Source organism: Aristolochia californica, unplaced genomic scaffold (assembly GCF_029961685.1).
Source record: "Aristolochia californica isolate CCGP_79_NKW_82.1479 unplaced genomic scaffold, dmAriCali1.0.hap1 SCAF_1, whole genome shotgun sequence".
In the NCBI taxonomy this organism is placed as follows: domain Eukaryota; kingdom Viridiplantae; phylum Streptophyta; class Magnoliopsida; order Piperales; family Aristolochiaceae; genus Aristolochia; species Aristolochia californica.
In genome coordinates this window covers 51677882-51704428 of record NW_027181770.1, presented here as the reverse complement: position 1 = coordinate 51704428, position 26547 = coordinate 51677882, and the positions used below count along the sequence as shown (strand labels likewise).

The following is a 26547-nucleotide window of genomic DNA, read 5'->3' as shown; positions in this document are numbered from 1 at the left end:
CAAGATATCTCACTTACAAATTTTGAAAACCTATCTTGACAAAATCAAATAGTTGAATCTTCTCATTTCTAGCTCCACTAATGTTGTTCAATCGAGTTGGCATTTTTCGGTAAATGACGGCTTTTCCCCCTCTACTCTTCTTCATGTCATTGTACTGACTCATTGAATGAGTTTCAATAGAAGCTTTTCTTGTTCATGTTGTTCTCCAGATCGTTCAGTTGGGACATTGAACAAATTGCAATAGAAGCATTTCTAGCTCCAATAGTTTAGCTGGTTGTTTGGTCGATATGTCACGCGCGTTGGAATAGAGAATTTTTCCACTCAAGATCATCCAATTGATTTGAGCCATCCGACAGATTTGAGTCGTTTAGTTAACCTTCATAACTAAACTAGCCTTTTTTGAATGGGTTGTCCACTTGATTTGAGTCATCTAGATGACTTTCACTTGTTTCTTCTCTACCTTTCTTCTTCTTCTTTTCTCCTTCACTGGGATTTTTTTTCTTCTTTTTTGTCAAATGGATTATGTTTGATAGGATATCCTTGGCTATGTGTTTCTTCTTTCTTTTCTTATTTTTCTCTCCTTTTTGCTATTTCTTTTCTTCTTATTTAATAGGTCTTGTTTGCTTATTGTGTTGAGCTCTCTTTCTTGGCTAAAGGGTGTTGTTTAACCATTTGGATGATGTGCATTCTACCATGAGTTGGTTGCTTCCCTCTTATATGGGTCCTTCAGTTGGTCATGTGTCATCGATATGTTGCGAGAAATGTTTGGGGGTATGAGTAGTAAGGCATTCTCAATATATATTATTAATGACTTAAGTATTTGTTATCATGAAAATTATCTTAAATGACAGTATGTATCTCTCCCTCCATCCTTCTCCTTCTCCTTCCCCTTCAACTCCATCTCCCCCTTTCCCCATCGATCCCTACTTTCCCCCTTCGTCTCCCTCCCCCTCTCTCCCCTCTCCTCACCTCTCTTGTTAACTTTTGTTGTTTAATTTGACTCCTTTTTAATCCTATGTGTGTGTTTTTTAATTCAACTAAACTAATGAGCACAAGCTATTTTACAAATAATATACTAACATAAAATCAAAGTAAGAAAGAAAGTGATCAATTGCAAATTACATGCATGATTTGTTGTGGTTCACAATCCTTTCATGGATTGTTAATCCACTCTCAAAGTGTTTTTGCACTAGGAGTTCCACTAAACTTGGGCTGCCCTATGACATCTATAGAAAATTGCCTCTAAGGCCAATTACAATGCTACTCACAGAGGGATTCACACCACTCAATTGGCCACAACAATCAATTTACAAAAGCACATTCTCTCTTAGATTGACAATAGCTAACAAGGCTCTAAGCCTAGTGTTGGACCAAGTGGCTTATCAATAGGGGGCTGAATTGAGATTTACAAATTTAATTTAACTAAGGTATGAAAATGTAAAACATGCAATCGAATAATTTTAAAATAAAAGCATTCACACACCATAGGGATAACACAAGATTGTTTATTATTTATGTTTTGCTATTGGTACTCACCACCCAAGAACTCATGCTTGGAAAAATTCCACTATTTGAGCTCTAATAGCTGGAATTTACATCAAAGAGATTTTAACTCTCATTAAGCCACGTGACATTTTAAGTTGATTGATCATTGCCATGGTCCGATCGATCAATCAGAGTTTCCTCTGGCAGTGCAATGCAAGTATAATCGATCAATGAACTTCCCATGATCGATTAAGCTTCATGTCATTGACTGACAAGATTTTGTCTGATCGATCAATCGACTCAGGTTGATAGATCATGCTTTATAATTTTGGCCTTTGCCCTTCTGGATGATTGATCATTGGCAGAGGTTGATCAGTCATTCCAGTGTCAGTTTATCTTATTTGAATTTTAAAGGAATGAGAATGAATGATTCCAAGTACTTTAACATGTTTGAAAAGATGTATATGATATTTTAAAATATGTATGAATGCAATGTATGTTCTAAAGCTTTGAATTCACGTTGTACCACAAAGTGAAAGAGTTTGGACAACTCTCTTTTACATGGACTGTTTTTTCACATGTATCAGTAAATCCTAAACTCTGGTATTCACTTTGTCTTGCCTTCCAATGGTGTTTCTTCTAGAGTTGACTTTCCATGAAGCTTGAGGTCTTGAGTGACTTAATTCATTTTGAAGCTTTAGACCTTGAAATGCATGTGTCTTAAAGATAAAGTATCTTAAATACTTAATTTACAGTTTGTTCGCTCTATTAGGTTTTGTTATCATAAAAAACGAGAAGAGAGTCAACCTATGGTCAATAGTCTTGACCTTTTTTATGATGACAGACTCTAACTTGAAAAAATTAAAAAACATCCACAATCTCTAAGGTTGGAGCTAAGTTAATTATGCAGTTTTAGAATAGGCTCCCCCTTAATCTTTGCATATCTCTTTTTAGTTTTTTAACTTCTAGAGTGCCTAAAGGGTCAAAGTCCATCTTTCCATCTTTTTCTCCCCCTTTTTGTCATAATCAAAAAGATTTGTAATGAAGACATAAGAGTAATAAAAAAATTTGGTCCAAGGCCATTCATATATATTCAATCTTAACAAAAAAATGTATTAATTACAAATTCTTCTAAGAAAATACAAGTGACAAATCAGCAAATGCAAGTACAAAGGAGTAAAAATGGTTGGTCCTAAGGACTAGATTGGTACACCTAGCTAAGAGGGTGGAGTACAACGACCGAGTATCGCTTGAAGCATACTCTCAAGTCATAGGAGACCGACTTGAATCTCGTCCTCTAAAGCAGTGAGTCAATCAGTGGAGGATGAGGTGGCTTCTTTTGTAGTTCTTCTCCTCTTCTCAAACTCATCTTGTTCAGCTTGCGGTTCCGGATTCATCTCGTTGTTGGAACAGACCGAGGGTGGTGCTTCCCTTTAAATCGAGTCTTTTTGTTCCCATTGGCCTCACCATTTGGCGAAGTCAAACTTTAACTTTTGTTTCACTGATGAACATCTTCTTTGTCATATACATTGATTCCTCATCGGCGATATCAACTCCGCATCATCGTAGGATAGCCATAATCTCTTGAGCAAAGGATAATCATCCAATCTCGAGATGGTGGTTATGTCCAACATCTGATATGCCAGTGGAGTGGGGAAGATTTTCAAACACATAAAAAATTACTTCTTATATTGTTGTGTTTTTCTACTCTAGTTTTATCTTTAACCCCAACATATACCTCCTAAAATGAGATTGGGTTTTAGGGGTAGGCATCCGTTTGGCTTAAATAGGAAAACAACCTGACCGAGAAAACCTTGGTTCAGATTTCCCCCTCACCATGACGGTTAGAGGCAGGTTTGGTACCTTATTTGCTATTTTTAAAATTATAATGGAGTTGTTCAGAAATAAAATTGAATTCCCTTAATTTCTTGGAGTAGTTTTGATTATCTTTTATCTTTTATGCTATATATTTGTTGACGATGCATCACAACAATTTTTTGTTCCTTTGGATTATTTTAGAAATTTTGTAAAGTTAAATAATGGTAGAATGGGTCATAGGCTGAAGCAAGTACCAGAAGAAGATACGAAAACACGGATGGAGAGGAGACATGAAAGGGAACAGGGTAGTGACCGGTTTGGATTTCAAATCCTTCCATAGGTTATTTTGGGTTTGGGTTTTGTGCTGAGGTTGGGGTTCAAGTTGAGGTTCAAGTTTTCAAAACTTTGACCCAAACCCAACCTATATCAACCCTTCTTTGCATAGTTTAGCGAAACCATTAAATATAAGCCTTGAAAATGGGAGTTTGTGATTTGTCTTTTGAGTGAAACTTATTCACCCCTAATTAATAAGACATTTAGGGGATGCTTTTTCACAGAACTAGTAAGAACTGCATTTGAATTGCCGGGGGACTGCTATTACTACTGTATCTAAACAAAGACAACGTAAAACACCGGAATGGATAAATGGAGGCAAGGGAAAAAAGGGGGAAAGAGGGCAAGGAAAAATAGACAAAAATGAGAAGAGAACAAACCCAAAAGGCAGAACATTAACTAAAAGACGGAAAAAAGAAAGGTACGAACAAGTCTCTCAGGGATTTGATGTCCTCCCATCAGCACTATAGCTTGAGCTGTTTGAGGTTCTGTATTGCTGCTTCTTGTAGATCATTTGCAATTGAATTTCCTATCTCCTCAATCCTCACTGATGACCTCGGCGGTGGTGGAGCAGTAACAAAAACCTGGGGAGGCTCATCTATCCTGATTACTGGAGCTGGAGCAGCAAACACAGGCACTGTAGACCTTATATGCACAGGAGGAGCAATGCGCATGGGGGGACCGATCATCTGAGGAGCACAACGGCCAATGGGTGGAGGGAGAGGAGGGGCTGAGTATACTGGTACTGCGCTCCTTATAGTCACAGGCGGGGCCATACCATGATATGGAGACCTGTAGTGTCGAACAGGAACATAAGGGGCTGCTCCTGGAGCAGGGAACTTCAGCATACGAGATCCTCGACTCTCAGCTGATGAGAAAGGCGTTGATGATGGCTGCCCATCATTGGAACTTGTTGGCGTGGGTCTGACTCTTGGGACAGACTTTGGGCGAATAAAGGGAAGAAGTTTAGATCCAGTGACAAGTGGAGGCTGAGTCACTGATGATTTATGTTCCTGCATTGGGAATTTTTTTGGGAAAGGAAGAGCATTGGGTGTATTTGCAGTAGCCACGGCCATCTTCTCCTTGATGCGGTAATTGAGTAGAGCTCGAGCTATGGTGATCTGCTCCTGCTCGTCATTGTTACTCTCTGTCTCTGAGGATGAGCTTGCAGCTTCCTGTGCCACTGATTACAATGAATGCAATGTCACAATCATGTCAACGAATAAAATTTAAAACTTTTATGAAATTTTTGCCCAGTCTATGGATAAAAATAATAGCTACAACCAATCCTAATTAGAAAATTCCAGTGGTCCTGAAAATCCTAGCACATATAATTGCATAACTGGAACTCAGACATAGCATAGGCATACAAGTGCCCCAGCAAAACTTTCAGAATACACGGTAATCTGGCATGTTACTTGTGTTATAAATTTGGAACATATTTTATGCAACAACCTGAAAAGAAATAAAAAATGTGTCATACCAAATTTAACATTAAGTATAGTTTAAACTAATGTGAAAACCATGCTCAACTAGTTTCACAAGAACCTGATCAAGGATCCTTCGTTTTCAGTACCCATGAATGGCATGATGGCTTTATTAAAGGAGAGTAAGCCATTTTTGTTGGATTCTTGAGGTTGCATATTTGTTCAGCCATTTCTGGATGCGTTCATGAAGTCATATTACTCAATATTCCTCAAGAGCCAAGTGATCATCCATCCATAGAAAGCATAATCACTATCGACTTGGAAAACAGGATAGCTTTTAGGCGTTAGAGAAACATAGGCACATTGTTGAATGGAATTGGGCAGCTTTCGTATTCTTTCCCAAGGAAATATACACCATGGGACCATGGTAGAAAGGAAAATCTCTTACATTTCTTAAGTGAAGACCAAGCAGCCATGGCTGCATTCTTCTCTGCTTGCTTCTTGTTCTTAGCTGGTTCACCAGTAAAAGTGATTCCAGCTAGCTCCACTGTGCATGTGAACACGGGAAGATGTCCAAGCCCTGAGCGAAATGTTGTGTAAGCAGGAAGCGGTGCTCCAACTCTTTGCGCTATCTCTTGCAACAAATTTTTGTAGACTCCTGTTTCGTCCTGTTCATGGTATGTCCATGGCCATCTAATTAGTGATATATGGAGACCCAACTTTATATTCGGAAGTGCATAATGCATAGACAAAATTATCCATATGGATTTTGTATTGAAGGATACATTGTTGCTTATCCTCCAACAGCCTCATTTGAAACTAAAGCACACTATTTAAGCAACAATACACAAACCTAAAATAGGGTTTGCAATAGGATTAGTTGGAGCAGCAAGTAGAAAGAGACTGATTCCTTTATGAATTAGTGGTGAACCTTTTAACAGAGTATAGAACTTAGTTTCAAAGAATAGTCTAAGAAAAACGCCCTGACATTTTCAGTGACTAGAAAATGAGAAGAGAGAAGGGAGGATATGTAAGACAGATCATGCAATTGGCTGCCAGCAACTTAATTGAAACCCACCCCACACAGCAACAGAAATCAGCCTGCAATTGCAAGTGTTTTCTTCAAATCCACCCTACAGAAATGATTCACTACCTTACCATCTAGGAGATTAATATATGCTTTCAATTCCCTTCTCAACAAAAAACTAAAAATAAAAATAAATTATATCACGTGAGACTAATCCAAGTATATTATCTATAGTCGTTGATCCACAAAAATGCACTTGCAGAAACAATTCAGTAAAACCTATCTCCACCATGTCCTGTAGGAGGTACTCTGCTCCACATGCACGTCAATAAACCCCAAAACATCAACTTGTTGCCACTGTCAAAGCAGATTTACCTGTTTGACACACCCTATTACATATCCCACCAGAGAATTTTAGGCCTAGTGATAGTGAAAGGAAAGGAGTAAACAGTTTTTAACGCAATGTTCCAGAACAACTCGTGCAGGTTTCAGCTTATTTGAGAAATCTGTAGCTTGAATCCTACAGCTCTACCTCATACCAAAAGGTTGACTCAGAGAGGGCTGAGCAAATTGTGAATAGCCAATAATTGTAACCTAGAATACCTCAATAAAAGAATTCACAGGAAAAACCAGCGGTTCTATTGTTATGCATAAAAAACCACAAACAACACAGAACAAATAAAATAATGTGTCGTGAACAGAAGAAAAATGAGTACCATAGACTTTGGCTAGGAACAGGGATTCTCCCAAAGAATTCATAGGAAAAACCAGTGGTTCTATTGTTATGCATAAAAAACGACAAACAATAAAAAACAAATAAAAAAATGTGTCACGAACAGAAGAAAAATGAGTAACATGGACTCCCGTTAGAAATAGGGACTCTCCCAAAGTCCATAACCCAACGATACCCCCATGTTATTGAAGCCCTATTAAATGCTAGGCACAGCAGACATTCAGAACGATTCACTCCATAATATTTAAAATGTCTGATGTAAAAGTGCGAATTTCAAAATTCATACCAAAATTTGCGCCCTGATTAAGTAATTGGTACCAAGTATAACAATATAGGATGATCAGTTACAAATTGTTACATTTGCCATTACGTTTATCAATGCCATCCATGGAGATGACAGTGAAATTCAGCTGAGTAACTGGAAACTAGATAAGATATAGCTTTTTTTTTTTTTTTTGGATAAGCTTGTAATATCATGCCCAACTTTATAATACATAATCGATGGGTGCATGGACAATGTGCATCAGAATGCAGGGCAATTTTATTTATATCAGGAGTGCCAGCCATTTTCCCAATCGTCACTGGAAAAATGCAATAAGAGTCAAGTGGCGAAACAGAATAAATGGATTGCACCTAAATTTATACCCACTGATACATGCAAGAACAACGGCCACAGCTGCTACCACCTTCTAAGGCCAAACAAATAAGTACCAACAAACGGATCTCAAAGATACTCTCGACAACCTTCCCCGTTTTCCTGATAATTAAGTTAGAAAAGAAAAAAGGTCTAACGGTCAGGTATTCCAGTAAACGCTGGGTTAAGATGAAACCGAGTCATCTGCCACACAGAAACGGCTCCCTGTGATCCATCGCCAAACAAGGGCCCATAAAAAGAACCGGAACCGTCCAACGTTATACAATAGCAAAACGTTGCGGGAAGCGCTTGGAGAAGCTTGGACCCGAGAGAATTGTGCTGTAAGCGCACCAAAAATGCTTGATAAAAGTATGCACATCTACAACAGCACATTCTACCGCTTTTAACGTGTTTCCTTCCTCTCGAAAGACGAGCGTCGAGGTGAAAGTAACGGTAACTCCGCTCACGTCGCCGGCCGTAAAAGAGTTTCGTTTCGAATCGGAGATTCGGAGCTCAAATAGTTTCGCCACGCACTAAGCTTGTAAGCTACTCAAGAGATTCAGAGTCTCTAGCAGCGGCGCTCTTAAAAGTCAACGAGCAGCTGACATTGCAGAGAAGAGACCGTAGGATGTGCCATGGACAGGAATAAGGCATGATAGCCTCTCACGCATCCACAAAACATGTCACTTCTAAACCACAATAATAATAATAATAATAATAATAATAATAATAATAATAATAATAATAATAATAAAGAAAAGCAACTCGGGAGCATGAAAACCCTAGCAGCCTAACCAAACTGAAATAGAACCCTAAAGAGGAGAAAAGAACAGAAACACAATCAGGTAGACCCTAAATGCGAAAGAGTTGATTTCTTACCAGAATCCTGGCGGCAAGGGAGTGAGAGGGGCCTCTATTCGAAAGCGAATTCAGCGCCACCTCAGCCGCCGAATGCTCAGCTTGCCGTAACGTTGTACAATAGTTAGGGCTTTCGAAGACCTCGCCGTTAAAATTAACAGTCGCCTTGAATCTAGGCGCATGGTCTGGCCCTTCTCTTAAACACGAATAAGAAGGCAAGTTGAAGCAGCTCCTCTGTGCCAGCTCTTGCAGCTGGTTTTTATACATCTCTCCAGAAGTCCCACAATCTCGTCTTCCGATCGACGGAAAAGTCGAAAATGCTGGCAGCAGACGTCAAAATTGTTCACCGGAAAGAAGACCTGGCGAGAAATGGAAGAGTCTCTAGGGTTTTCTCGGGTTTAGGAAGAGAGACAGAAAGAGGGGAAGGAAAAAGAGAGAGAAGAGGATCTGAAAGCAAAGGAGGAAACGAGGTGCGTTTTCTATTTACTTATTTCGTTACTTGTTTGAAACTTTTTATTTTTTTCTTTACTTTATTAATGACTCCAGTTGGTCAACTGCACGTTTGGCTGCATGGATTCCTTGTTTTGTTTTTGCATGGATATCGCTTCCGTATTTTCATTTTAACCTTCGTTTTTTTCCCTTTTTCTCTTTCCTTCAGCAAATACTGTACATTTTTAATTACAAACATACCCTTACTTCCGAAAACCAAATGCCCTGACTAGGTCAATATTATCATATAATATTAAACTGTGGAAGAGACCCCTCGTTGCCGGTCATATGAGAAACCATTTAGTACGAAATATGTGAAACGCTATATATGATCATTATCATACCTATCTCAGTCGTCTGATCAACGTTATGGCAACTGTCTGACCAAATAGTCTTTTGCACTAAATGAATTTTCGTATTGATCATCCGTTGATATGAATTTGACTATGTCATTTGGATAAATGTTATATGTCCGCCATTGAAGTGATCATGGCATCGGATTCCTGTGAAGTGGCCTCTAGATGTTTATTCGGAGGAACTACTAATGAATGGATCACATAATGGTTTGTTTAAACCATAAACCACGTTAGCATTCATTCACTCATTAACTCTATTTTCACTCTCAAACGTCTTCTTCGACTAATTTTCTTGAGATATCAACTTGCCACTATGGCCTACGTATTATTATTATCTTTCTCTCAGTGTGTCCTTCGCAATAACATGTTGAAGACAATTTTCAAGTTGAATTACTAAAATCCCACAGTTGTTTTTTCTCTTGTTCCTTCTTCTTTTCTTTTTCATACTTTTCTCTATCTTTTCCCCAATCCTTCTTCTTTCTTACACAAGACGAAAATATAAAATGAGGTTAGAACGGATTACGGATTTGGGATAGGTTGAGTTTACAGGGATGGGTGGGGTTTAAGTTAGGCGAAGGATGTGTTAAGTTTAAGTCAAAAACATGGCGGGGAAGGGGTTGCCGAAATGGTAATCAAATCGGGGTCGGGTTTGACATTTGGGGTCAAAGGTTTTGAAAAACCCAACCTTGACTTGACCTAACTCGTGCCTACCCATAATCTCAATTTTCCAATGCTTTATAGATTGTTGTGTTAATAATTATCATAAAAAATAACCATTGGGGGTTTTAAAAAAAAATTATTATCCTTCTCTTTATATCACAATAAAATGGATAAAAATATTTTTTTAATTTAATAAAAAACCAGAAATGCAAAAATGTAATAAAAATTGGTGAAAGTATTGTCATAAGACACAAGTGGGACTCAATTCCTTGTTGGGTCATGTATGTATAAGACCTGAATCAAGTTAAAACCCGATTAACTAGTTTGAGTTAGTCGGACGGTTGTGATTCCTCTCTCAATGTAGAAAGTGGGAGATGAGTCACCTAACACAGGGGATTCCACCCCTACCTTAAAAAGGACACTCGGGCTCACACCCTCACCACGACCGCTCCATATACAAATTTAAATATAACCCGGCCCACCTTCGATAACGGGAGGCTGAAAGAGTTAGAAAGAAAAGTGATGTAATGAAGGCAAATGTGAGATCTTGATTGCTGACGTTCACTCTGCTCATTTACCATTCGTTATTACGATCTACACCATATACCTCGTATCTTTGGATGTACTATTAATATTTTACTCATGTTACATAATATGTGACAAATATTAGAAATAAGGAGGGGCACCCGAGTATCCCTATTAACAAGCTAATTTAATTAGGAATGGCGGTTATCCGATCCAAATTTGACCCATTTATTTGACCCTTGAACCTAACCTATGTAATAACGAGGTTGAGCATAAGTTCTCGCAAATTAGAAGGGTTGAAAATTTTGGACCAAAATGTAATATATTTAAACTTAAATCAAAGTCATCAAGTGCCTTGTTCTTCACATTTTATCACTCAAAACAACTAATTTAATAATAAATTTATTATATAATAAATTTAAATAATTAGTATATTTTCTTAGATTTTATTAATATATGTTTCTATTTTTTAATAATATTTGAGCAGGTTAACCTATTGTATCCATTGTCCCCTAAATCACATATGGTCTCCTTTGATCAACCAACTGAGCAATGAAAATGAATGGTTTTCTAGAATCCTGAAAGTCATTACTTTGATACCATGTTGGTTTTCAGAATTCTCTACGTTATGATCTTGATGAAGGAAAGAAGGAAGAAGAAGAAGGAATAAGAAAGAAGAAGAGAGAAGAGAGAAGAAGAAAAAAAGAGAGAAGAGAAGGGGACGTCTAAGAGAGAGAAAGATGAGAGAACACGTGAGGAAGAAAAAAAAGGAAGAATAGGGTTATGGACTTGTCATAAGCCTCCCCCTTAAGTTTTATTTACAAATTCCAAAAGTACCAATATTACAAGTATACCCTTCTCCCTAGTAAGAGTGAATAAGAAAAAAAAAACCATAAGATATTACATCAATCACTCTCCAACTTATTCATTTCTTCCAACACACCACTAATTAACCATCCTTAGATCTCTCAAAAGGAAGATTGACCCTATCAGAAGAGGTTCATGAATTGTTTCAGAAATTTAAGAGTGTGGTGCCCTCTACTCAAAGCAACACTACAACCACAGTTGCTACTACCTGTACGTATTCCTTTCTATCATGTTATAGCAATTCACATTGGATCAGTGACTTCAAAGCCTTCGAAGCCTCCGAGCACCTCATGGGTAAAATTAAAAATTTGTCTTACTTGACCTTGCACTTCAAACCGATTTATATCTATTACAGATGGGTCCCACATAAGGAATTAGGGTACTAGTACTTCCACCATTTCACCGTCTTTTTCACTTTTTAATATTTTGTCTGTTCCTCAATTTCCGTGATTCAATTCACCAAGAAAGTAATTTGTTTTGTTACCATTTTTTCCCTTCTCAATGTGTATTTCAGAACATCATGACGAGATAGGTAATTGGTGGTGGCCATGAGAAAGGTCTTTACTATATGGATCATTTGATCCTGATAGTAGTAGCAACAACCACTTCAGAAGAGGCTCCTAAATGGCATAAAAGGTTAGGCCATCCCTCCTTAGCAAATTTAAAAAGTTTAGTTCATTCCCTTTGTTCCATTTCTCAATTTTCATTTGACTTTTGTGAACTTGGAAAACACCATAGATCTGTCTTGCAACCTAGGTACAACAATATTGCGTCAAGTCTTTTTGCTTTAGTTCATTCAGATGTTTGGGGACCTGTTAATGTCCCAAATATTTCACAATCCAAGTATTTTTTTTATATTTATGGATGATTACAAGATAGTTACATGGTTATATTTGATGAAGGATAGAGCAGAAGTATTTTCTATTTTCACCTTATTTTGTGTTATGGTGAAAAAACGAGTTCAACACCAGGGTTAAAATCTTTCAGTCTGATAACGCGAAAGAATATTTTTCTTCTACCTTTAAAAATTCTTGCAAGGAAGAATGGATCATTCAACAATCCTCATGTGTTTATACATCTCAACAAAATGATGCCTTAGAAAAAAAACATCGACATCTTATAGAGGTCAGCGGCACTATTATGTTCTCTAAGAATGTTCTTCAATTTTATTGGCCCTATGAAATCCTTACTATGTGTTTTTTTATTAATTATATGTCATTGAGTTTTCTACAAGGTGCCACTCCATTCTCAAAATTTGTTTATTGATTCAATTGTTTTTCATTGCCACTTAAGGTATTTGTGTGCACCTCTTTTGTTTATCACTTAGGGCCTCATCAAAGTAAATTTCTTCCCTGAGATGTAAAATGCATTTTTCTGGTTATTAAAAAACCCAAAAGGGTTATGTGTGTTACTCCCCATCCTTGAAGAAAACATTTATCTCAATCGATGTCTTTTTCTTTTGAGAATCAACCTTATTTCTCAGTTAGCTATCCTCTTGGTTGTACACCATCTGTAGGGATGCCGAAACCACTTACTCCAATGAATTATGATATATGGACTGAGGACCAACTGTCTGAAGACCCTCTGTCTTCACCCACTACTCAATCACCTGTGGAGTCTACTAATGACCCCAAGGTATGTTCTCCTCCCTCTCCACAAGTTTATGGCCCACCTTTTGACACTCCGGCTTATTGTTCTTCACAAAGAGCTCACTCCACAGCTGTTAGACCTCTATCCACTTTACACCCTATCATTATGTTTCCACTCATCCTTTATCTTTGAATTTTTTTTTTGTTTGCAATATCTTTTTCCACTATTCCTACATGTCATGAGGAAGCTCTACATGATCCAAGGTGGAAATATGCCATGGATGAAGAAATACAGACTACGTACAATAATTCCACTTGGAATTTAGTTCCTCTTCTACCTGGAAAAAAGGCAGTGGGGTGGAAATGGGTATTCTCACTCAAGTATACTTTTTGTTGCCTGATACAAGGCTTGGTTGGCTGCTAAAGGTAATACACAGTCTTACAGTATCAATTATGATGAAATATTTTCCCTTGTTGAAAAAATGAACTCTGTTCGGGTTCTCATTTCCCTTGTGGCCAATTTTTAATGGGAGTTTCATCAATTAGATGTCAAGAATGATTTCTCAAATGGGATTCTATCTAAAGAAGTCTACATGAGCCAACCACCGGGTTAAGTGGTTGAGGGGGAGCAAGCATATCGACTAGATAAGGTAACTTATGCAGTCTCCACGAGCTTGCTTATATAAATTTAGCATTGTGGTTACAATACTCGGGTTCAAGAGGTGTGAAAGTGACCACTCAATTTTCACTAAAAACATCACTAAGGGAAACATTTTTATGGTTGTATATGTGGATGATATTGTTATTACAGGCAGTGATCTTAGTGACATTCAACAGCTTAAGGAGGACCTATACAAAGAGTTCCAAACCATGGACCTCGAACTTCTCGAGTACTTCCAAGGGATTGAAGTTCTTCAGTCCAATCATGGTATAATTCTATACAGAGGAAGTATGTACTTGATCTATTGAAGGAAAACTGGATGCTTGGATATAAGCCAACTGATACACCCATGGAACCTAATGATAAGTTGTGTGGTGGAATTGGGAATGATGTTGATGTTGGTTGGTTTTAGAGGTTAGTTGGGAAACTAATCTATCTCTTAGTCACAAGCCCAAATATATCTTATTCAAACAGTGTTATCAGCCAATATATGCATCAACCTCAACAATCACATTAGGAAGCATTGGAAAGAATCCTTCAGTACTCAAAAAAGAGTCTAGGACAAGGATTGATATGCAAAAGTCATCGGCACAATGAAATTGAAGGTTTTTCTTATCCAAATTAGGTCGGGTATCTTGATGATAGGAAATATACCTCTGGCTATTACACAATAGTTAGAGAAAATCTAGTCACTTGGAGGAGCAAGAAACAAAATGTGGTGGCAAGATCGAGTGATGAAGCTGAATACTAGGCTATGGCACTAGCGGTGAGTGAGTTGTTATGGTGGCTAAGATCATTCATGATTAAGCTGAGATTCCAAATAACTAGGCCAATGCAACTTCATTGCGATAGTCAGGCAAATATCCATATTACAACCAATCCAGTCTTTCATGAAAGGACCGAGTATATTGAGATAGATTGTCACTTGGTTCGGGAAAAACTCCAAGTCGGATTAATATCTATGCAGTAAATACCTTATAGGAATCAATTGGTAGACATTTTTACAAAAAATATTGCTTCAAAGTCACTCACAGATACATGCCCTAAGATAGGAATATTTGATGTTTTTTCACCAGATTGAGGGGGAGTGTTGAAAATATTAAGTGGTATTAAGTGGTATATCATGTATTTAAAAGAGTGAGTGGCATAGGTTGTAATTACTTATAAGTTGCAAGTTATTTTTTTGACTTGCTTATGTACTAGGGCATTCATGCCCACCTATATAAGTAATTTAGTGAGAGGGAGGAGGGTCATTGAGCTCTTCTCTAAGTCTTATTTTTCACTCCAACTCGTGCCTCCCCCCTCAACTGTGCCAATAACTCGTATAGGTTATCCCCTTGTTTTGGTATTAAACTTGTTTTGAATAACATCATACAATTTATGGAGTTTCTCTGTGCTGGAGTCAACTTCACACAAGTATCCCATATTTGTTTAGTTGTCTCAAGGTGGACCACATTATTAGCCACATGCTCCTCCATGCTATTTATCAACCAGCTGATTCCCAATGTATCATTCTTTAACCACTTAATAGAGGAGTTGTCCTTTTCATCAATAGGTGGAGCTGATTTGGTGAATTGTCCTAAGAGGTCCTGTGTAATGAGAAATCTTTTAACCGATAGTGACCAACTGAAGTAATTAGATAACTTTTTCAAGGGTATAGTGGTAATCTTGAGAAGGTCACTCTTACTCCCCATGTGATATTCAGCCCTTAGAGATGAACCAAAAAAAATTACTTAGAGGAGAGTTGTAACCCGAGAGGGAACCACAAAAGAAGACTTGTAAAAAGAATTTATAAGTCTGATATGAGTAATGGAAGCACATTGAATCAAACCAATAAGGCAACCACAAAGAATATGAACCAACCCAAGAGGAGGGAGACCAAGGTCAACTCAGGTTGGAACCAACTTGAAAAGAAAGAGCTAACCAGCTCGGTTTGGAACTAATTTGGGAAAGGAGGAAAATTTATCCCAAAAAATCAAGGAAATCTTAGCAAAAACTAATCATGTACTAAATAAGGAGAGTGAATGCTTGCCAAAATCAACAAATAAATAGGGCATGTGATACCTTTTCACTTAGGAAAAAATATTCACCAAGATATCAATTCAAGGAAGATCTTCCATCAATCATCCACTTTCCAAAAATAACATAAGAAACCTTCCTTTAGTGTCTTAGGTGCCACTTTAGCATATCAATCTCAATCATTGACTTGTCTTAATTATTTTAGGCAAGGGGATAATTAATGGAAGTGATCAATAATCATACCAAGAAAAAAAAATATTTCGAATATCTTGGAGATCCTTTAAAGAAGGAACTTTTCCTTCCAGTTTTTTGGCGCCAACCACTAACCAAAAGATCCAGACTTTCTTGCCTTTTTCTTAAAATATTTTTTTGGTAAGACTTTCAAATCTTGTTTCACGTGGGATACACTCCAATGAGAATATCAAGGTATGTAAAATTATACAAAAAAATAAGAGATCTCAGTCAAACTTGTGGTTCTTCTAAAGAAGGAACTTTCCTTCTATAAGTCATGTGCCAACTAATCATGTAATTCCAGCGTTTTTTTTCTTTTTTTTCTTTTTAAATTTTAGGAAAGAGGATCAAGAGCAAACCTTAATGATAGAATCCATTCCAACATGAGAGAACAATATGTATTTTTTCAAAAAAAAAAATCCTTGCACCAATGCAAGCACCTTCACAAGTTCAAAAATAAAAATAAAAAATTGAAATATGATATCAACCTTCAATCTTCAACATATGTAAATATAGTCTTTCAATCATGAAACACCATGGAACATCAATGGAATAGCAAAGCTTTATTCATCAAACGAAGAACCAGAAGATAACATGGATTAAATATACCGATATTAACCAAGCTAAAGCTAATATATAAAATTTATTAACTTAATCTTTTTTTTATCAAAACCTGCTTAATAAACCTTTATCTTTTCGAGACATACAATAGCATTCATCTCAAGGAAAATAAGAGAAGAAAAAACTTATCCTTGGAAGCCAAAAGATATTCAGAATTGAACCTTGATCAATACCTCAACTTCCACCGAGAGAGTTGATAAAAACTCGATTAACCAACATCATAATTTCGGGATCCCAAAACTAATACTCTGATACCATGTTAGATTTAGGATCCCATGACAGGTACTTGGCCAAGAGGGTGAGAAAGGAGAGAAAAAAGAAGAAGAGAAGAAGAAAAGGAGTGGAAAAGGAAGAAAAGAGAGGGACAACAAAGGAGATGGAGAGAGAGAGAGAAAAAGAGAGAGAGAGAGAGAGAGAGAGAGAGAGAGAGAGAGAGAGAGAGAAGAGGGGGGACTTAATGATCTACTATTTGCCTTGAGTCTCTATTTATAGTTTATGAAGGAAGATTACAATGACTACATTGCCCTTAGGGCTACAAGCTCCCAAAAAGAAAAGACATAAATAGACATACATCCTCTTCTCTATTTACTCCCTTGTGCCAGCCTTATGCGAAGGACACTAATTTACACCTTTTGCCATCTTTTTGACATGGGGAAGGTATTTACATTAATGCCTCTTTGGGATGTCTTCCAACATCTTCTCTCATTCTTCCTTCTTCTTCTCCCTTCTTCTTCTTATTCTCAATTCTAGTTCTTATGGATTAAACCTTAGAATTTAAGAAAGACCCACTATCCTTTTTCTTCTTCGATGCCAAAGTCTCATCCTTATGGATGGAGGGTCAAATTTGGGGCATTTGAAAGTGGCCAAACATCTAGTTTGGCAACATGCAATCCCTCTATAGGATCCCAAATAGGGAGAACAACAATTACTTTTGTGTCTGAAGCAAAAGTTTGGTAGTAACTGCCTTGGAAGGCTCTCCACATTTGTGTAGCAAGGGTGGCCAATCATTGACCTTGGACTTGTCTAAATTTTCATCCAGAATTACTACTTGTTCTGTCAAGGTATCACATATGTCGTGGATTGCTTGTCCAAATCTCTCTAGAAGCGAGACACCATGGTTGATCTCCACCAAAGGCAAAATCTTGATGTTACTATGGGATTAAGAATTGGATCCCTGGGCCTCGGGAACAACACCAAACCACATGGCATTTGCAAACTATAATCCCAAAGCTTTATCAAGTTCAATAAAAGTTGTCACATACCATTTGTCAACTATAATTCTTCTAGGATGGTCTTGGAAAAAACCAATTTGACAATCAAATTTGCGAGAACTATAAGGTTCAACTTGAAAAGATAAATCGTATTGCAAGGTAAAGTAGCAAGAACGGAGGCTCAAGAAATATTCATACTCGTATATTGAAAGTGGGTGATTAGAATCTTCATAATGTCATGCCAATGGACTTGCATTCCATTGGTGATTAGGGGAAGTTGAGATTCACCGTAAGTCTTTTTATATGCTACCCAATACAAGAATGGCCAAACAAAATCTGGTCCTATGAGCTATGTAACAAGTGACTTTAAAGGTGGCTAACCGAGTGCTGGGCAATTCATCATCAAGAAGTACAAACCAGCTAAGCCATAACTACAAAAAGGCTACTAGGTATACCTCTCTTCCAAGAGTAAGTCGACATGAAGGTTAAGGAAGACCTCTTGCTCCACCATGGACAATCCAAGAGAAACATAGCGGGAATTAATCCTAGACCAGAATTTCTAAGGATCCTCTCTAGACATGACATTCTCAAAGGATTGGATTGAACAAAACCAAAATGAAACCCATTCACTTCTAGGCTACAGTAGATTACTTGTTTGTTCAGTCCCTGTTCTTCTAATTAGGTAAAAAGCTTCGAATAAAAAACTTAAGCGATCAAAACTAATGTGTCGAATTTGACTGTACACATATGCAATTGACCGATCAAAGTTGAGTATTTTTATATTAAGTTTGGAAATTAGTTATTTATGTTAATATTTACTTAAAATTTAGTAATTTATTGTATTCTAAGAGGAGAAGCTTTATAAAAAGACACTTTTTTGAAGAAAAAAAAAGACAGCTTTTCCAAAAGGTCTTCAGGAGTAGCTTTTCAAAGAAAACCAAATCTTGGTCGGGTTTGAATCTTAATGGTGAACTGCCGCTAGTCTAAAAACCCAATCCAAAACATCAAACCCTGCACACATGCAAGCGCTAGTTATACGGGTGGCATCGAACCAAGACGGTTCGTTAGCGGCTCAAGCTCGGCTCGGTTTGATTCGGTTTATCTGGATCTTGAGCCGAGTTTGAGATCCAGATGAGGATCGTTTATGTTAACGAGCCGAGCTCGACCAAACCATAATCTGTTAGAAAACTCACGAGGTAGCTCGTTAACTTAATGAGAGCCTGAGGGTTCAGAGTTCGGTAACTTGGGGCTGAGTTCGGGACTTCAGGGAATCTCGGAAACGAGGATTTTGGAGCTGAATAACATCGAAAAACAAGGCCTGGTGGTGAGAAAAAATCGGATTGCAATCTGCGGTAAGTTTTGGTTTTTTCTCCGATTTCAGCTTCGTTTTTCTTTGATATTCCTCGCTGATCTTCTTCCTCTCTGATCGTTCCCCCATCCAGATTAAGCACAAATCCACAGTTGCAACCCACTAATCCGGTTGTTTCTTCGTTCCCAAACCACCTAGTAAGACAAAAAGCGAGCACAGTGGGGCCTTCTTCATTCTTTTTCTTCCTCTATATAATCAACTCTGGTTCTCTAGAGAACCATCCAGATTGACAATCTCACTCTTTGATTTGCTTTTCATCTTTTGATTTGGTTTCTCTTGAGCTTCTTCCTCTGAATCGATCACTATCGATCGTCTAGTGATCTTGATATGAGCTTGAGGTACGGGAGCAGGATCGTTTACCAGGAGAGTATGAGAGTGGCGCAGGGTATCAAGGGCCAAGCATCAGCCATCAAATCTCTTAGAGATACCACCGCTTCTTCTAAGCAGGTCAGGAAGTTGTCCAACGGTTTCAATCGCGAGTCTCTGAAGCATAAAGGCGCCGAAGAGGAGATCAAGAGAGCGGAGGAATCGCTTCGGATGGTTATGTACTTGAGTTGTTGGGGTCCCAACTGAGAAAACGAGTTTTACGCACTATGTGATCCAAAAAAGGAGAATTTGTGCTTAAGCGGGCACTCGTAGCAGACAATAGCAGACAGTAGCAGACAGTGAGCCTGATTTCGGAAAACTCAGATAAATTCTCATCCTGAAAATCTTTGTTCCAGTATAGACAACTTTGACTCAGGCAAATTTCCAACACAGACATCTCTGTCTCTATGACCTTTTGAAAAAAATAATTCTACTCCCGTATAATTTGTTGTTGGGATGTTTCTGTTTTTTATCAGAGGTGGCCCATCATTCTCACTTAGATTGAGAACACAAAATCATCCAGACTCATTGTTAGAAAATTAGGATTATGGATAAATACCTGGATCAATTCCAAAGTTTCGTCTCTCTATTGCAGAATCACTATGACGAACGATAACAGATGATTGGTGTTGTGGTCTTCCTCAACTAAATCTCTGTATTCCTCAATGGGACCTTCGTCTCTCTTTGGATAGGGACACCATGATAAGTAAGCCCACTTCCCACTATTAATATTATTTATTACTCTACCACTTGAGAATCGTTGTCCTGTAGAGGGATACGGTGGTGGATGAAGACACTTCAGAGCAATGCCGATAGACACACTACTTACAGAAGACGGAGTGTGTCCTACATCCAGCATGAGTTAAGATTGGAGTACAGAGCAATGTCTTAGAGGCTAGGAGTGATTTTACTCTCACTTATATTATGCCAGCTGGGCCTCATGAATGAGAGCACCAGTGTGAGGGGGAGTGTTGGAAGATGAAGGCATATTGGAAGATGTGCCATTTTATACAAAAAAAAAAAGATTTTATACATCATTTACAGCAAGTTGGGAGTTCATGTTGTTCTCTCAACCCTAGCTTGAGGGGGAGTGTTGGAAGATAGGGCCCAAGCCCACACGACCAAGGAATGCCTACATATCCAAGTGTGTTGGAAGATGGACCCAAGCCCATAAGATTAAGAAAGACCCATGCATCCAAGAGATATAGAAGACAGGCTCAAGGCCTATAGATCAAGGAGAAGGCCCATAAACCCACATACAATGATGGCAAGATGGTAAATAAATGGTCATCTCATAAAGATTCCATTGATGTAATTAGGTTTAAGTTCTAGGGTTAAAACCTTAAAACCTAAACCCTAAGTTTAGGGGTATTATTGTAATATAGTAGTTTTATTAATCTATAAATAGAGCTTCAGGGGGAGGGTTATGAGATCAAGTCCATAACCTTTTCTTCCTCTGGTTTTCTCCCAATGGGTCTCTCTCCCTTTTTCAACATGAGCTAAATTCATGGAGTCCTAAAAATGAACATGGCACAGCTTTGATTTTCAGGACTCCTATTATGGTTTTTCAGGTTCATTCTCCGTTGCTTTTTTTTCATAGATATTAGTTTTTTATGTTTGATTTTTTCTGTTGCTAGTCTCTCTGTGAGACCTTGCTCAATGCGAGTTCCTTCATGGGAACCTGCCTTTGGCCATCTGTCGAATCTGATCTCCGTCCAAAATTGCCGTTATTCCTTTTCTATTATCTGGTTATTTCCCGAGCGACAGCTCCATTGCTGTTGGTGAAGACAACTCAGGTTCCGTTTCTCTTGCAGAGATGGAAAAATATTGCTATCGTCAAGAATCATATTGTGTTGCCAAGTTTGTTTGGCCAAACGTTGTTGTTTTAAGAAAATCATATCTTCATTGCTGTTTCTTGAGACGACGCCTTCTCACTACGCCAACGTTGTTGCTATCGCTGCTATCCCGCTCTGTTCGGAAGCATTGAAGATAACTTGCAGAAATAAAAATTTTACTTAGTGGTTTTAGACGAGGACCAGACCTTGCGGTGATTACATTGCCAGTTAACTACTTATTTCACATCTTCATTGCCATTGTGTGACCGTTTTTGGAGGACGAAAGTCGGACTATCTCTGGTTCATCTTTTTTCTTCCGATGACGAGAGTTTATTATTGATCAAAAAGTTTTTTGCACAGGTATTCGATTTCTGCTGAAATTTTGGTTGTCTCATCGATTGAGTTTCCTTTCTCCGGCTGCTGCTACAATCTCTCTGCCATCATGTTTCCGTTTTTGGATTGTTACCGTCGAGAGTCCATCGGCGCCGAGAGGAAGAAGAAGGTTGTTGCCTTAATAATTGTTTCCTAAGTTAGAAAATTTTAATTGATCTGGCCACGTCTGTTCTGCCGCAACCCAGATCGAATGAGTTAACCCAGCAGACTAGCCAATCGAGTGTGACTTATGTTCCTTACCGAGTCAACCTAGGTAACCTCGGACCGAGTAAACATGATTCGGGTCAACTCAGACATGGCCCACTTATTTTTTGCCATGTTATATGTGCCCAAGTTTTATACATATTTCTGCAGCGACTTGGATATATTGGTCTTCTATTTGACTCGATGTGACTCAGTAAATTTTCTGTGGTTGGATTGTTATTTTGAAGAATTGACAGATTATTCCTTTGTTAGCATATTATTTGGTATAGATATGTCCATTAGTCATGGGTCGATTTTACAAGGATTATTTTAGTTCGTGTTATATGGGCCCAAACCCATTTCAGCTGTTATTATCGTGTCTCTTTGGATGAAACATTATTATTAAAGAAGAGGTGGTCTCAATACCTTCTCTCATACCATAATTTATTCAACTCTCAAAACATATCACAGTTGGGACACCATGAGAGTCAGTGCCCGGATTGGGACACCATCATTTATTTAACTCTAAAAAATATCACGGTTGGGACACCATGAGAGTTAGTGCTTGGATTGGGACACCATCATTTATTTAACTCTAGAAAATAACATAGTTGGGACACAATGAGAGTCGGTGTTTGGATTGGGACACCATGATAAATAAGCCCGCTTCCCCTCATTAATGTCATTTATTACTCTACCACTTGAAAGTCGTTGTCCTGTGGAGGGACACGGTGGTGGAGGTGGACACTTCAGAGCAATGCCGGTAGACACACTACCTACAGAAGACGGAGTGTGCCCTACATCCAGCACGAGTTAAGACTGGAGTATAGAGCAATGTCTTAGAGGCTAGGAGTGATTTTAATCTCACTTATATTATGTCAGTTGGACCTTATGAATGAGAGCAGCAATGTGAGGGGGAATGTTGGAAGATGAAGGTATATTGGAAGATGTGCCATTTTATACAAGAAAAAATTAATACAACATTTGCAGCAAGCTGAGAGTTCATGATGTTCTCTTACCCCCAACTTAAGGGGGGGTGTTGGAAGATAGGGCCCAAGCCCACACGACCAAGGAAGGCCCACATATTTAAGTGTGTTAGAAGATGGGCCCAAACCCATAAGACCAAGGAAGACCCATGCATCCAAGAGATATAGAAGACGGGCTCAAGGCCCATAGATCAAGGAGAAGACCCACATGCCAACATACAATGATGGCAGGATGATAAATAAAGGGTCATCTCATAGAGATGGCATTGATATAATTAGTTAAAGTTCCAGGTTTAAAACCCTAAATCCTATACTGAAAGTTTAGGGGTATTATTGTAATACAGTAGTTTCATTAATCTAGAGCTCTAGGGGGAGGGTTAGGAGATCAAGTCCATAACCACTTCTTCCTCTGGTTTTCTCCCAATGGGTCTCTCTAACTTTTTCTCCATGAGCTAAATTCATGGAGTCTTGAAAATCAACAAGGTATCAGAGCTTTGATTTTCAAGACTCATATTATGGTTTTTCATGTTCATTTTCCGTCGTTTTTTTCATAGTTGATATTCGTTTTTTATGTTTTATTTTTTTTACTGCTACCCTGTTGATTTTCAGGACTCCATGAATTTAGCTCATGGGGAAAATGGGAAAGAAACCCATAAGGAGAAAACTAAGGGGAAAAGGGTTATGGAATTGATTATTCCTAACACTCCCCTTGGAGCTCTATTTATTGATTTATGAAACTACAATATTATAATAATACCCCTGAACATAGGGTTTAGGGTTTAGTATTTTAACCTTGGAACTTTAACATAATTACATCAGTGTCATCTCTATGAGATGACACTTTATTTACCATCCTGCCATCAATGTATGTGGGCCTATGGGCCTTGAACCCATCTTCTTTATCTCTTGGATCCATGGGTCTTCCTTGGTCTTATGGGCTTAGGCCTATCTTCTTATACACTTTGATATATGAGCCTTCCCTGGTCGTGTGAGCTTGGGCCCTGTCTTCCAACACTCCCCCTCCAAGCTGGGGGTGAGAAAACAGCATGAACTCCCAGCTTGCAGCAAATGATGTATAAAATATTTTTTTGTATAATATGCCTTCATCTTCCAACACTCCCCCTCACGTTGGTGCTCTCGTTCATGAGGCCCAACTGGTATAATATCATTGAGAGTAAATCACTCCTAGCCACTAAGACATTGCCCTGAACTGTCCACCTCCACCACCGTGTCCCTCCACAGGACAACGACTCTCAAGTGGTAGAGTAATATAAGATATTAATTGGGGAAAGTAACATACATATAACAATAAGTTCCGCCGTCATGGACTTCCAACCATAAAAATGTGATATTTTTTACGGGGATGAAGTTCCTCCGTCATGGACCTTCAACCACAAAATTTTTGTTATTTTTTATGGGGATAAAGTTCCTCCGTCATGGACTTCCAACCACAAATAAATTTGATATTTTTGACATGGATTAAATTCCGCCATCATGGACTTCCAACCACAAATAAATTTGTTATTTTTTACAGGGTTGACAATAAATATAACAATAAGTTCCTCCGTCATTGACTTCCAACCACAAAAATGTGATATTTTTGACAGGGATGAAGCTCCACCGTCATGGACTCCCAACCAAAAAAAAAACTGATATTTTTTATGGGGTTAACAATAAATAAAGGTATGAGGCTACCACTTCTTCAATAATAATGTCTCATCAAAAGAGACACAATATTATCAGCTTAAATGGGTTTGGCTTGGGCCCACTTAACACGACCCAAAAAAAATCTTGGTAATATAACCCATGAAATAATCCAATGCACATATCTAGACCAAATAATATGTTGACCAAGGAATAATCTGTCAATTCTTCAAAAATAATAATCCAGCCATAGAAAAAAATTATCGAGTTGTGCTAAAATATTTATAACTTGGGCACGTATATCGAGGCAAAAAATAAGTTGCTTGAGTCAGTTGACCCGGATCGAGTTGGTCCGAGTTGACTCGGTCTGGAATAGAAGAGTGGTTGACTAGGTTACTCTCGGCCCAGTACGGGTTGCGGCAGAACGGGCGCTGAACCGACGCTCAAAAAGGAAACTCCAGAGAACAATTTCGGAGTTTCTAAAATATCATCTTCCCGTGGCCGAAGGACGGAAACAATAATTCGGCGTCATCATCATCCCACGGAAACCATGCAGAAGATTATTTTTTTTCTCTCAGGCAGAGTTGTCTTCTCCTCCGAAGATGGGTAAACAGTTTTCTCATTAACGTGGTCTCAGACTTCTGGCAGTTGCAACTTCCGGCAGTTGCAACTCCCTCGGTAACACGAAGCCATGAATAACCTTGAGGGGAGGTTGGCTTTAGTTAATGGTTTTTCGGTCCCCTATCTCCTCACTCTAGCCCCTTCAGTTGAGCCATCGCCATGAGTGCTCAGAGATCGGAAGCACCGAACAGAGAACGGAATTTGAAGCGTATGGAAGGAGGTATGATTTATCTTCCATTTAATTTATATGATGAATTTCATGTTGTTATTGGAAATTCATGTTTAAGGCTTACAGTTGGTATCAGAGCAGATCTTTGATCTAGCGTTTCGGTTCCATTTGGGTTTAAATTTAAAAGCTCTATTTTCGGCTCTATTTTTGTTTTTTAAACAAATTCTGTGCGGTCTCTGTATGCTCCCCATTTATGGGAGCCAGGGCTCTTGCATCGACGACAACCAGCGTCGAGCATGACACCGGCGCTGGCAACCATTCCGCATGGTTTGCTGGCGCCAACAACTTAAAGAACGTCGACGGAGGTTGTCGCTGTATGCTCTCTGTGAGCTCACTGCGGCATCTCTCTCGCAACGCCTTTGAGCGTCGGAGCCGCAGCGACGACGCCGGCGACCATTCTGAAAGGTTTGCCGGCGTCAACGCCTTGAAAGAACGTCGGCGAACTTTCCTTCTGCGCGCGGCTGGAGGTTGAAGACGACCTCCAATGCATAAAATCATGTAAATTAAAATCATAAGGTATTTTTGTAAATACCGGATGAGTTGGCTCGGGATGAGTCTTATGCAACTCGCCGTTCCAACTCGACAACTGCGTCTCAGGTCAGGTTGACTCGGAGATAAAAATTAAAAAAATAAAATTAAAAAAATAACCGTCAACTCGAATCGGACGAGTTGAGTTGGCTCGTCATTCTTGGACCGAGCCAACTCGGTTACTTATAATGGCTTTTGCGCCAGCAGGATTCGAACCCGCATCTTGGCAAAAACAATTGCGCCAGTGACCATTAGGCCACTGGCCATCAGCTATTATAGATATAGAAACTTTTAGATTTATTTGCTGTTACAATTTTTTATGCATTTTTTGGCATATATTTAAATGCATGAAATTAAAGTTATGCATAATATTATAGTTTTTAATTATGCATATCTTATGAGAATATTTTGTGCACAATGATAACATGTTAGTGTAAGTTACAATTATGCAATTCATGTTACTCTCATACGTTTATGAGATTTAAGGTCTAGTGATCCATATAATTTTTATTAATTAGAGAGTAGCCACAACATCTTTAACTTAATAAAAATTATATATTATAATTAGGATCACATAAAGAATATTAGACATTAAATGTAACTATTTTAATTGATATAATAAATTTTATCCCACAAGAATTTTTATTATATTTGAGTTTATTAGTTAGGATAAAATATGAAGTTATTCATAATTTACCTACAGGGATTATGAATTCATAAATAAATTGATAGTTTTAGCATAAAGAAAAAGTAGAAATTAATTGTAATTAATTATACTTAATATAATAAATTTTATTCCACATGAATTTTTATTATATTTGAGTATATTAATTAGGATAAAATATCAAA

At 38.2% G+C, this 26547-nt stretch overlaps 1 protein-coding gene across 1 annotated transcript; it reads right to left on the bottom strand.

Annotated features, from left to right (window-relative positions):
- Nucleotides 1-3964: 3964 nt before the first annotated feature.
- Nucleotides 3965-8757, bottom strand: LOC137959868 (double-stranded RNA-binding protein 6-like). Its single transcript, XM_068807275.1, has 3 exons — nucleotides 8337-8757; nucleotides 5512-5731; nucleotides 3965-4819 (listed from the first exon to the last, which is right to left on the bottom strand). The coding sequence occupies exons 1-3, from the start codon at nucleotides 8580-8582 to the stop codon at nucleotides 4101-4103; spliced, it is 1185 nt and encodes a 394-aa protein (XP_068663376.1). The 5' UTR covers nucleotides 8583-8757; the 3' UTR covers nucleotides 3965-4100.
- Between the last annotated feature and the right edge of the window lie 17790 nt (nucleotides 8758-26547).

Bases quoted from the DNA above. Each gene is read 5' to 3' on its own strand.
- LOC137959868 (XM_068807275.1), bottom strand. From the start codon at position 8,582: ATGTATAAAAACCAGCTGCAAGAGCTGGCACAGAGGAGCTGCTTCAAC. The intron at 5,732-8,336 runs GTAAGAAATCAA...TACCATGAACAG, and splicing joins CCCTTGCCGCCAGGATTCTG to GACGAAACAGGAGTCTACAA. The intron at 4,820-5,511 runs GTAAGAGATTTT...CATTGTAATCAG, and splicing joins TTGGTCTTCACTTAAGAAAT to TGGCACAGGAAGCTGCAAGC.